The sequence below is a fragment of the Mastigoproctus giganteus genome, chromosome 11 (assembly GCF_048544385.1).
Source record: "Mastigoproctus giganteus isolate SK-2022 chromosome 11, ASM4854438v1, whole genome shotgun sequence".
NCBI lineage: Eukaryota > Metazoa > Arthropoda > Arachnida > Uropygi > Thelyphonidae > Mastigoproctus > Mastigoproctus giganteus.
Window position 1 is genome coordinate 13,177,485 of NC_143585.1, and position 13,116 is coordinate 13,190,600.

The 13,116-nt window shown below is 37.5% G+C and overlaps 1 protein-coding gene across 1 annotated transcript in view; it reads right to left on the bottom strand.

Annotated features, from left to right (window-relative positions):
* The window catches only part of LOC150077726 (MFS-type transporter SLC18B1-like), a 296,012-nt gene that overhangs the window by 126,743 nt on the left and 156,153 nt on the right, over positions 1–13,116 (bottom strand). The window contains exon 7 of the mRNA XM_090385228.1: positions 9,021–9,163. Coding sequence (XP_090241354.1) covers positions 9,021–9,163 — 143 coding nt within the window. The remainder of the gene's footprint in view (positions 1–9,020; positions 9,164–13,116) is intronic.

Genomic DNA, 13,116 nt, shown 5'->3' on the forward strand with positions numbered 1-13,116 from the left:
AGCTGATCGACATAATGAATAGCTTAGCACGCTACGGCCGCATCCGGTGCCGACGGAATCCCTCAGTTTATGCTGAAATGCCTCAGTACATTTGTTGTTGATCCTATCCTGTCATTATTTAACAAGATCCTTAATCAAAATTTTTTTCCTCCTATGTGGCACGTCTATCTAGTAAGACCACTGCCGAAAACATGCTCTGCTTCTCAGCCCAGTAACTTCAGTCCAATTTCCTCCGCATCATGCCTATTAAAGCTCTTTGAGAAATCTCTTCTGAGAACATTAACCATCTAAATTATGCCACAACAGCTACCGCAGATCCACTATGCTACCCGGTCAAGATCCACCACTAAAAATCTAGTCACCACCACTACCAAGATCCTTGAGGCATTTGAGCACCATTCGGAAATCACCGTTACTTATATCGACGTCCAGGCAGCATTTGATTCCGTATCTGTTTACGCAATGGCAAAAAGTGGCTACTACGTGAGTATTACCTCATTGGTGGAGACCTGCTCTGGTTTATTCAGACAATGCTTGAGAACAGGACCATTATTGTTCGCGATGGTAATCTGTGCTACACCAGGACAGATTACAGCTGGAATCCCACAAGGCGGGGTCCTGTACGGAATCTTGTTCTCAGCTGTTCTCGTGCCATTTGTGACGGGCCGAACTGATATCATCATCACCTTTGCCGATGACATACAACTGTTTACTCCCATCAGCCCTGGAGACACTGCTGAATACATCAATGCCTTAATCCTACAGAAAATCCGGAACCTTGAGGCCTTCCTCTCCAGTTTCGGACTTCACATCAATCCCGAGAAGTCAAAACAGTTGACTTTCTCTCTCAAACTGAGCCCAACAATAGTGCAACCCATTTTAAGAGGATCCGCGATTTCTGCTGTCCAACAACATACAGATCTGGGCATTATTTTCAATCAAAAGCTCTCCTTGCTACCGCACATAGACCACTTGCAAATAAAGTTCTGTCGACTCCAGTGGATGATTAAACAACTCATGCATGTCCATGACCAGGCTGTTGGTTGCAGATATATTAAGACATGTGTCTATCCAGTTATACTCTATGGCGCCGAAGTCTGGACTTCAACTGCTACGACCCATCTTAGGCGGATTTTCGCGGGGGAATTCTGGCTACTGAAGTGGCTTTATGGAAATTTCGGCTTTCCCCTGCACCAAGGACCACCCAGATGGCGGCAGCTCTCAACATTAGACGTGTTTCACGAGAGAAGACTCATCTTTGCCATCAAAATAATGGTCGGCATTATTTCAGTACCAGATTTCTGGGCTAACTGCAGATGGAGGATCCCGGTCCCAAGCCTTAGGTCTAATCCAATCCTACAGGCCATTCCAAACCGGTTAAAGCTAACAGATCGGTTCCTACCCGTGCAAATGCTGCAAGTCCTTGGATGGCGATCTCTACAAATTCGCAGTCGCCAAGGAATATAGGCAGAAAGTACTCAGTCGACTTCCTTCTCAGGACCATTATGACTCCTTTTCTGGAGTCATAATTTTTTTTTTTTTTTTTTCCGTGTGTGTTTATTATGTTGTATAATTTCTTTTATGTAAACCCCTGGCTTGTAGCCGTGAAGGGAGTTGTATACAGCAATGTGCCTTCTGTATATAATAAAGAGTTCTTCTTATTCTTCTACATATAGACATAAGTTTATTTGACAGTTGGAACGTTCTTAGTTCTAACGGTCAGCTGATTGTTTGCTTATGTTACAGCATAGCGTAAACACTTAACATTTTATCTGGCTATAATTTAAAATTTATTCATTGGGACTAAGTCTGTACAAACCACCATGAAAATGTGTTTAAGAAAATTCAAAAATCATTAATATATTGGAGATTATTAGCTGGAGATGGAAAGAGAAAATAGCTGGAGATTGAAAGAGAAAGAGTGATAATGCGTCACCTCACTGAAGATTAAAAATAATAATAATGGGGACACTAAGTGGGGCTTTGCTGTAGTCACCTTTCCTCTTCAAGAGCATCCCCGTGGGAGGCATGATGACTCTTCCTATGATTAAAGCCAGCCCCTTTCAAAATCAGCCATGTGGTAAGCAATGGCATACCACCACATTTATCTGATGCCACAGAGACCATAACAAAACCAACTCCAAAAACTGCTGATAGAGGAAGACCTGCAACCAGGCGGAAGGATAGGTTCGGTGACCTTTTGGGCATGACATTTTGCGATGCCGCTCGTAAAGCATGTGATCAATGCAGTTGGAAGATTTTGTTGATGGCCACAACAGCTTCTCAGGAAACTATGAGACTGGAAGAAGAAGATCCACATGCATTTACCTTAATCTATAGTACAACCCTGGACTGGAGACATACAAAAGTATCATCAATTCACAAAGGGGGTGCAAATGTTGACAAAAATAATTATATAGACCTGTTATTTTAACTTCTGTTCTGGAGAAAATAATGGAGTCACTGGTTAAAGAGGTGACACAGAATCACCTACACAAGACTGCAGTAATAGTTCAGGCACAGCATGGGTTTGTAAAGGGAAAGTCTTGGCTGACCAATTTGATTGGATACTACAATGTGATCATAAAGCAACTGGAAGCAAAAAATAATTTTGATATCATATACTTGTATTTCAGGGAAGCCTTTGATACTGTTGTACATGTAAGACTGCTGTACAAATTGGAGAGATATGACATTAAGGGAAAATTGCTGCAATAGATAAAAGGCTGGTTGAGTGGGAGATGGCAGAGAGTGATAATAAATGGACACTCCTCTATGTGGACTAACGTTATTAGTGGAGTCCTCCAGGGTTCAGTGCAGGGTCCATTGTTCTTTTATGTATTTATCAATCATATCGATGAAGATATATCGGGCTTAATGGCTAAGTTTTCAGATGATACAAAGATTGGCAGCATTGTTAGTGACAGTAAAGACAGTATGCTACTGCAACAGGATCTAGAAAAGTTAGGCAGATGGGCTGAGAAGTGGCAACTGAAATTAACAGTGACAAATGCAAAGTACTGCATATTCAGGGGGGATTGCCAGAGGTGAGTTAAACTCTGGTAGTGAGCTAGATGATTTTGTAATAACTAAGAGGAAAGTGGAGGAGAAATTGTTGAAGATAAACATAAAAAAGCACCCGGGGTGGATGGGATCTATCCAGTTATATTAAAGGAGGCAGCAAAGGAAGTAAGCAAACACTTAGCCATAATTATGAGAGCTTCTTTGGACTAAGGACCCATGGACTGGAGATGTGCAAATGTAACCCCAATTCACACAGGAGGATCAAAGGGCGACACAAGTAACTATAGACCTGTTAGTTTAACTTCTGTTCCAGGAAAATTAATGGAGGCACTGCAGAATCATCTAGACAAGACTTCAGCTATAGCTCGGACACAGCATGGGTTTGTTAAGGGAAAGTTTGTTATTATTTGATTTTTAGGAGCATTAGCAACTAAGGCCATATTGGCCGAAGTGACAACAGAACCATCTGGTTTGGACAGAGGTGGGAGCAGAGATGGGCAAAAGTTGCAGCCAATAGCTTTGGCAAGAGACCAGAATGCTTGGCTACCATTAGGGAAAGAAGCAAGTTTTCTACTCTTAGCCTGTTCAAACTCTAGTTTGGACTGATTAATAACTGCTTTACAATTGTTGCGAGCTTTGGTGTAGGCAGAAAATGACACTGAAGAATTAGAAACAAGCCAATTACGGTATGCAACGTTCTTCTCTTGAACAGCCTTAGTACATTTATTGGAAAACCAAGGTTTAGAAAAAGGACGAGATTTTAAAGCGGAGTGTGGGATAAAGGATTCTATTCCTGCAAGAATAATTTAACTAACACGATCTGAGCAAACGTTGACATTAGAAGTTTTCAAACAGTAATCCGACCAAGGAAAAGAAATCTCGCAGGTAATTCCATTTTTCATTCTTGTAAGGCCAAACAATACAAGGTTGGGAATAGCCATGAGATAAAGGCTCCATTGGAGAAGAGACAATCACAAAGTTGTGATCTGAGCAAGATTATACACTTTTGCAAATTAGCATTAGCAAAGGCACATGATGCAAGAAAGCAAGCTTATATAGTATCAGCCAAAAAAAAAAAAAAAAAACCATTATTTCACCCATCCACTCACTCCAAATGTTCTGCCTTGAATCTATTTAAGCTGTCAACTTCTACAACGACAGATGGAAGTTTGTTCCACCTATCAAACACCCACTGGATAAAGGCAAACTTCTGCACATCTATCCTACAACCGTTTATTTCAAAAATTTATTCACCAAACTCCTAGCATTGGTGTACACACAAGTATACATGCACCTGTTCCTATTCTTAGCTACCCTAACACAACCCATGTGTTTACTTGTACCGCAATGACTCCCAGCAGTCTCTGAAATATCCTGCATCTTGTTTTGCAGGCTTCTGCTCATTCCAATAGAAGCAGTGCAAGAATCACTTTCACCTCTTCCAGTGGCTACTGATAATCTATTAGTCCTTGGATCCCCCCCCCCAAGCTAGCAATTTTCCGACCCACCTAACACTGCCTCGATAGCATCAGCAAATATTCTTGCACCCTTTCTATTTAAGTGTATCCCATCCCTATAGAAGCAGTCTCTACTGTTAACAACTATAGACCAGGCTGAAAAAATTCTACCCCTTCAGTCTTGCACAATCTTTCCAGAGCCGAATTGATTGACAAGGCTCTCATCATATACTCCCTCCTATTGTGTCTGGACAGAATTGCAGACACTTTCAAATTCAACCCTAATTCATGGCTTTTTTCCAACAGTGACCTGTACTTAAGTAATTCTGCCGGTCTCCTACTCTTAATATCATTAGTGCCAACGTGTACAACAATATCACCTTTTGTGCCCTTAAAGGGTGATATCCGCTCTACAACGTCATCAACCTTTGCCCCTGGCAGACATACCCTGGTCCTGTTCCACCTATCCTTTTTACATACCATGTTCCCCATTTCCCTGACAATAGAGTCAACAACAACTATTAGTTCCTGTGGGACCAGCACATTCTGCCTTGGGGGTTGGCACTGTGTTACGTGATGATCAAGTGCAAGCTCTGGCGTTGATGTGGGCAGCTGAGAGCTTGATGGGTCCTCAATTTAGATCCTTCGAGGGCATCCGCACTGTCTTTCACGCTCTCATATAGGCCCATAACGACAATGAGTTGTAGCCTAATTTCCTTACACTCCTTACTTCACACACACACACAGACATCCCCCATGGCAATATCATGTCCCGTACCTGATTGCTCCACAAACATCAAGCAAGCAGTGCATTTTAAAAGGCTGTGATTCAGAGGGCAACTGCCACCCTCAGTTCTGCCCTGAGCCACAGCACTCCCATTAGCTTGAGCCTTTTGCTTTTCTGCTCTGGTCTGAGTCAGGATTTCAATTTAATTTCAATTTCGGTACAAAATTATAACCCTAAACTTGTATCCCGACACAGTTATAACACTATATTTTTTCAGTATTGAGTGTTATCTACAAGTTCAGTTTATATAACTTCCGTATCCAGTTATGTATTAATTAATTATGTTACGTTTGTAAAATCTAACTCGTTATATGTATTTAGTTAAAAAGTTAAAAAGTGCAATTTAATTGACAATGAAGGTTTAACAAAATTAATAGATTTTACTGATTAATTGACAATATTATATAATATACTATACTATACTAACCTAACACTATCTAGTTCGGAATATAACATTGTATCATATAACAATGGCGGCAAGTTACGAATAGTAAATCTACGGACACTTAATTATTAATTAACTTCCAAAATCTCACTGTCTAAATTCAGAATACACCAAGGATCTTGAATAGGTCTATAACTTACTTATAGAAAATAATTTAATATAACAGTTGGTCAATAAAGCAGCTAAATATGGCTAAAAAAACTTCTCGTTCAGCGGAGCTGCAAAACTTTAACACGTGGATTGTATACCCTTACTGATACCAATATAAGCTTGCTTTCTTGCATCATGTGCCTTTGCTAAAGCTCTGTTCGTAAGAGGATCCTTTTATTCCCCTCACCAATCTTGTTGCCTTTCTCTCTACACGCTGAAGCAAATCTACATCCTTCCTAAAACGAGGCCTCCAGACCTGTACGCAGTACTCAAGATGTGGCCTGATCATTGGTTATACATAACGACAATCATCTCCTTTTCCCTGCTAGCAAAGTTCCTGTATTTCAATGACAAAACCCCATGACCTGCACTGGCAGCCTGTCTGCATTGCTCAGAAAACTTCATATCTGACTGCACAATTACTCCCAGATCTTTTTTCATTTTCTACCACCCTAAGTGTAGTACCGCACAGTTGGTACATTTCTCTGGGGTTACTTCTACCAATATGCAATACTTTGCATTTGTCAATGTTAAACTTCAGTTGCCACTTCTCAGCCCATCTGCCCAAATTTTCTAGATCCTGTTGCAGTAGCACACTGCCATTACTGTATTTAACAACCCTGCCAACCTTTGTATCATCTGCAAACTTCGACACTAAGCCTGATATATCTTCATCAATATCATTGATATATATACAAAACAACAGTGGACCCAACACCAAATCCTGTGGGACTCCATTAATAATATTAGTGCATGAAGAACAGCACCCATTGATTACCACCCTCTGTCTTCTCCCACTCAACCATCCTTTTACCCATTGTAGCAACTTACCTTTAATATTAGCATTAGCATTAGTAGAGGCATTTCATGCAAGAAAGCAAGCTTATGCAACATCAGCCAAAAAAAAAAAAAAAAAAAACCACTTCCACTTCACTCCTCTGTTCGTTCAAAATACCTGTCCAGCTGAGCCTTAAACTTATTTAGGCTATCAACTTCCATGACAAGGGATGGAAGTCTGTTCCACCAACCAACCACCCGCTTGCTAAAGGCAAATTTCCGCACGTCTATCCTACATCTATCTTTCCTCAATTTGAATTTATGCCTTCTCAGGTGATTATTCTGAGCGAGAGGAAGAATCCCATTAGCATTGAGCATGCTCAAACCATTCAAGGCTTTATGCACCTCTATCAGATCACCTCGCTGGTGCCTAGTCTCCAGACACTGTAATTTGCAAAACTTAAGCCATTCTTCGTAAGAGCATCCCTTTGTTCCATTCACTATGATTCTGCTCCAATTTGTACAGTAGTCTTTCATGCGCAACAGTGTCAAGAGCTTTCCTGAAATCCAAGTATATGATATCAAAATTATTTTTTTGCATCCAGTTCCTTTGTAACCACATCAGAATATCCAATCAAATTTGTCAGACAAGACTTTCCCTTAACAAACCGATGTGTGTGAATTACTGCTGCTATCTTGTCTAGATGATCCTGCAATGTATCTTTAACCAGTGACTCCATTATTTTACCTGGAACAGAAGTTAAACTAACTGGTCTGTAATTACTTGTGTCACCCTTCGATCCCCCTTTGTGAACTGCTGATAAATTTGCACATCTCCAGTCCATTGCGACCTCCCCTGAGTCCAAGGATGCTCTGATAATTATGGCTAAGGATTTGCTTACTTCCTTTGCTGCCTCCTTTAATATAACTGGATAGATCCCATCCACCCCCAGGTGACTTTCTTATGTTTAACTTCAACAATTTCCCATCCACTTCTCTCAGTTATTACAAAATCATTTAACTTCCTGTTAGAATTTGACAAACATCTGGCCCTCTCATCATAGAATAACTCCTCATGTGTGAATGTAGATGCAAAATACTCATTTAGTTCAGCAGATATCTGAGAATGATCATCAACAGTCAAACCATCGATATCAAGTGGGCCAATCAGATTCATCCCCTTCCTTTTAGAGTTTATATAAGTAAAGAAATCCTTGCTGTTTTTCTTAGCATCCTTTGCCAAAGTTTTCTCGTAATCTGCCTTCGCCTGCCTAACCTCCTTTGTGACTTGAATACAGACTTAATATTCATATCTAAAATAAAATTTATTGGTGTTGGACCCTTGGGTATAAGCATTACTCTCAAATTATATTTTTTTTTCTATGGGAAAACCAATTTCAACTAATGTCACATTTCTGAGGAGAAAATTAGCCATAAGTCCATGGACCATCTGTAATTCTCCTCAGAGGATATCATTATTTATTTATTTATAGTGTAAGACTGATAAATCTGATGATAACAGTGCTTCACAATATATGATGTTTGATGCACTGGAGCAAATTTAATTGGCACTTTTATTGCAAAAAATTATTTGCAAGTATGTTAGAATTGCACTGTACTATATTATAATGGAGGTTCAAAAAAGATTTGTATTCACCTGGAAGTATTTGTGACAGAAAAAAAAAATTTTTTTTTTTTGTTTGATACCTTGAAATCTATATAGCAATCACACAAATTTTGGTTTCGATCTGACAATTCATTTTTTTTTCTTTTCAGTGCTAAATGAAGCGAATTACAGACTAGCTTATATCTACCATAGTCTTCTCTGTCACCTGATAATTTATATGTATCCCATACATTTTTCTTCTCTGCCACAAGTTTCGTTAGTTCATCTGACATCCATTTAGGCCTAAACCCTGAACAGTATTTCTTAGTTAGGACAAAAAGCCTAGTAGCTTCCAAGATTACTTCCTTGAATGCTTCCCATTTAGAATTTGCTGTTGGTAACATCATCAGTTGGTTCCACCATACAGAATTTAAAATCTGTCTGAGACCACTGTAGTCACCTTTACGAAAGCAAAAAGCCTTGATGGCAGTTACATCTTTAAGTAAATCCCAAATCAATACACTGTGATCACTGCCACCTAGTGATTCTTTTATCTGCAGATTCTTAATGCACGAATGATCACTGCTGATAATCAGGTCAAGAGTATTATTCCCGCTTGTTGCCTCTCTAACATGCTAACCTTTTATCTAATGACTACATTGATGGTGTCTGTTTCAACCTTCTATCACAACTACTGGGTGAATACCAATCTCTTTTGAGTTCCCCTCGTATATTATACTTTGATTAAATAACAAAAAAAGCAAACAAACTTACTTCTCTCATATGAGGCTCTAAAGTAGGATCAACAAATCCCTGGCCTTGGGCTGATATCATCAATATAAGACATAAAACTAATACATGGGGTATTGAAAGTAACTTCTTATATGAAATATCTGAGCTGACTTCAACTGCAACATCTTAAACAAATATAAAAATGAATATTCTAGTATTAGTTTTTAATAATATTTAATGCCTATTTGTAATTGATAGGATAAAGGTAAGGAAAAGAAAGCTCAGTAAATACTACCTGAATGCCGCAAGTTCTAACAGGTGTCAGAATTAAAGATAAAGTACTGTATACAGGTCTGGAGGCCTCATTTCAAGAAGGATGTAGAGCTGCTGGAACGGGTACAGAGAAGGGCAACAAGATTAGTAAATGGAACAAAGGGTTGCTCTTACGAAGAAAGGCTTAAGTTTTGCAAATTACAGAGTCTGGAGACTAGGCACCGGCGAGGTGATCTGATAGAGGTGTATAAGGCTTTGAATGGTTTGAGCATGCTCAATGCCAATGGGATTCTTCATCTTTCTCAGAATAATCACCTCAGAGGGCATAAATTCAAATTGAGGAAGGACGGATGTCGGATAGATGTGCGGAAATTTGCCTTTGGCCAGCGGGTGGTTGGTTGGTGGAACCGACTTCCATCACTTGTTGTTGAAGTTGATAGCCTAAACAAATTTAAAGCTCAAATGGACAGGTATTTCGAACGAACGGAGGGGTGAAATATGAGAGGGTTTTTTTTTTTTTTTTTTGGCTGATGCTGAATAAGCTTGCTTTCTTGCATCATATACTAATGCTAATGCTAATAATGCTAATAACACTCACCAAATTTCTTCATATATTACATATATTTAACTCTGCATCAACAGTATTAATACTAGTACCACTTAACAACAATATTTCTTCCATATACTACAGTATATGGAAGAAATAGAATATGGTAAACAGTATATGATTTTTAATGATCGGTATTAGCATTAGCCAAATAGTACAATGAAGTTACAGGCTTTTGCTACACCATCCAAAAAAATAAATAATATGATGAATCAACATTAATAACAAAAGAATAAAATAACAATAAAGTAATAAAAATATAAAGGAGGATATAAAAAAATAAAAGAAGATATATAAAAAGTAGATAAGAAAATAGATAAAAATGATTCAAGAAAGCAAAGCTTATACAGCCCAGCCAAAGAAAAAAAAAAAAAAAACAGAAAAAAGGAAATTGATGGGAATTTTCCCCTTGCTTAGGTGATACACATGAGGCATCCATAAATTCAAATTTAGGAAAGACAGTTGCAGAATAGATGTGTGGAAGTAGTGTGGAATTAGTAACCATTTATAACCACTCTTTGTTTTCTACCATTTAAATATTCCTTTATCCTTAGTAGTAACTTGTTCCTAATGTCACATTGCTGAAATTTATACAGGAACTACCCAGCTTAAGTAATACTCGACTTACAGAAATTCTACTTTACGTAAGGTTTTGCAGGCTGGTGCAAACTTAACAAAATCGTGGAAATGTATTTTTGCTTCCTGTAGAAAAAAATGAGGTATCGTGAAAATATCATAATGTGAACCCAATGACACATTATGTTTTTTTTTGTTTTTTTTTGTAATTCGTTCCAAGTCCTTGGAAGTTGAAAATTTCGCTATATTACTAAGCTATTTATATCTCTAAAAGGCCATATTTCTAATGGAAATTGCGCTACACTTTCATCGTTATCATATGTTCTTGTTATAGGAAGCAATTTTGAACAACTTTGTGATATTTTTCTAAAGCACATTTCTGGAGGTCATGACCAAACAACAATATGCAATTTCCGGTTTATTGGGCTGTTCTGTTAGTGCATCTAATTTAGGGCTTGCATAAAACCGAGAAATTTCAAAACCGAGTTTAACTGAAGTTTACTCTTAAAACCGGTTTTAAAACCGATTTTCACAGACTTAGGGAAAATAATTAAAAGCTTATAACACAGGTATTTATTTTATCTTGGGTAGATTGTACAAATCGTAATCAAACCTTTTAAACAAAATCTATCACCTCTTATAGTAAAAAAAATAAAAAAATTAAAATGCTACAAAAAAGTGACCAGCTTGAGATTATACAAAATTACAAATTGTATTCAAATCCTTTGAATAAAAACTATCTTCTCATATAGTAAACAAAAAAAAAATAATAATAAGCCCTATAATAATAATAATAAATAAATAAAACTAATGTGAAAAAAAAACAGCTTGGGGAAATTACTTTACTATTTATTGCTCAGTTTTTTTCTGAAAATGATCCTTTAAAAAACAGTATATTAAGCATTTTTCCTGATAGACTTGACCTTATTTTTGTGTTAAAGAGACCAGTGATCGAAAACACTCTCAGATTGGACGCTTGTTGGTTTAATGGTCAGCAGTGCTCTATAAACTTTCTCCAGCTTTTCACTTCTACTGCTAGTTGCCTCCAAAATTTTAAATTCTTTGCTGATTTCCAATTCACTCGGATATTTTGAAGGCTCTTCAGTTAATCTCTTTATTACACTATCATATTCTCTCATGAGTGTATCTCCAACATCGGAACTAGACGAGTCTTTGTTTTCTTCTAAAAGAACAGTTCATTTATTTTCAGTTTCTTCATTCAATGCTAAGACTCCTTTGGAATGTTTTGCAAATAATCTCTGATAAATCTCTTCAGCATGCTTTTTCAAAACTTGTTTACTTGGAAAATCAAAAGTTTTTGAACCTGAATCTTCTTTCCTAAACTTTTTGGGGTTGTGTAGATAGCTCAGCAAAGCCACAGTTGGGCAATTTCGTCTTGCATTGTAACGCTGCAAAAGGCTTTGGTGAAACTTTAAAGCAAATGGGTTTTCTGCTGTATCAAGCTTAGCAAGCAGAAATTCTATTGAAGACTCTGCTTTAAGTAAGTCTGTATCTTCTGAGGTTATAGCCTTCAGAATCATTTCAACTGGTCGCAAAGTTTCACATAGCAATTCAAGTGTTTTCCAGGCATCGTCAGACACAGCTTCAGTTGACATTACTGCACATAGAGCATTTGAAATACAATTTTTCAATTTCAAAAATCGCTCAATCGTATAGAATGTGCTATCCCATCTAGTCTTGCAATCTAATATAAGTTTATATTCTTTCCCATTAAATTTTGCTTTAACAAAATTTTGTAATATGTCATTTTTGGTAGGCGATTTTCAAAAAAGCTTGCAAATTTTTCTGAATTTTGTTAATAGTTTGTGCAATATTGGCCATTGGATTGAAGAAATAAATGAGCTCATTGGTAAAGTCGGTTTGATAAGGCATGCCTTGCTGTCTTTCTTCACTCATCGCTCAATCATCACTACTTTCTTCAATATTTTCATTTTCTTCATTGTCTTTGGGAGACTCAGAGACTGTGGCACCATAATTGATTGCTTTTTCATAAAGTACATCTATAACTGACAGATGTATACAATGGGCTATACATTGTTGATGATTAGGCTTAATTTGCTTGCCAAACTTAATCATCATTGCTGCTCCATCGGTGGTGCAGGCAACAATATCCTCATCCAAGTTCAAACCAAATTCCTTCAAGTGTCCCTTCACAATTTGCTCAGTTCTTCTGCTATCAAGTGAACCATTGATCTCAATAAGACCTAACGACCAATGATTGTCTTGTGAATGCACATTTATATTCGTATAACTTTTATTTTGTATAGAAGTATATTCGTCTAAAGTCAATGAATACCGTGCACCCAAAACCAATGAATTTTTGAAATGCTGAATTAGTTCTTCTTTCTTAGTTTTATAACAATTCAGAACCATATTTTTAATTCCATTCACTGAGGTTGGTGGTAATTTATCGTATTTATTTCTCTGAAGGTGAAGGCTTGATTGTATAAACTCACTCTTGGCAATTGAATTAAAAGAAAATCCATCTAAAGCAGCTAATTTTGAAATCTCTTCTTCCATAGATTTTTTAACGATAAAGTTTTCTAATGTTCTTACCATTTTTACAAGAGGTTCACTGTTAACTTGTTTAATGTCAATCTGATGCATTTTCTTTAAATGCAACATCAAAGATGATGTAGATCCTCCAGACGACTTCATTAT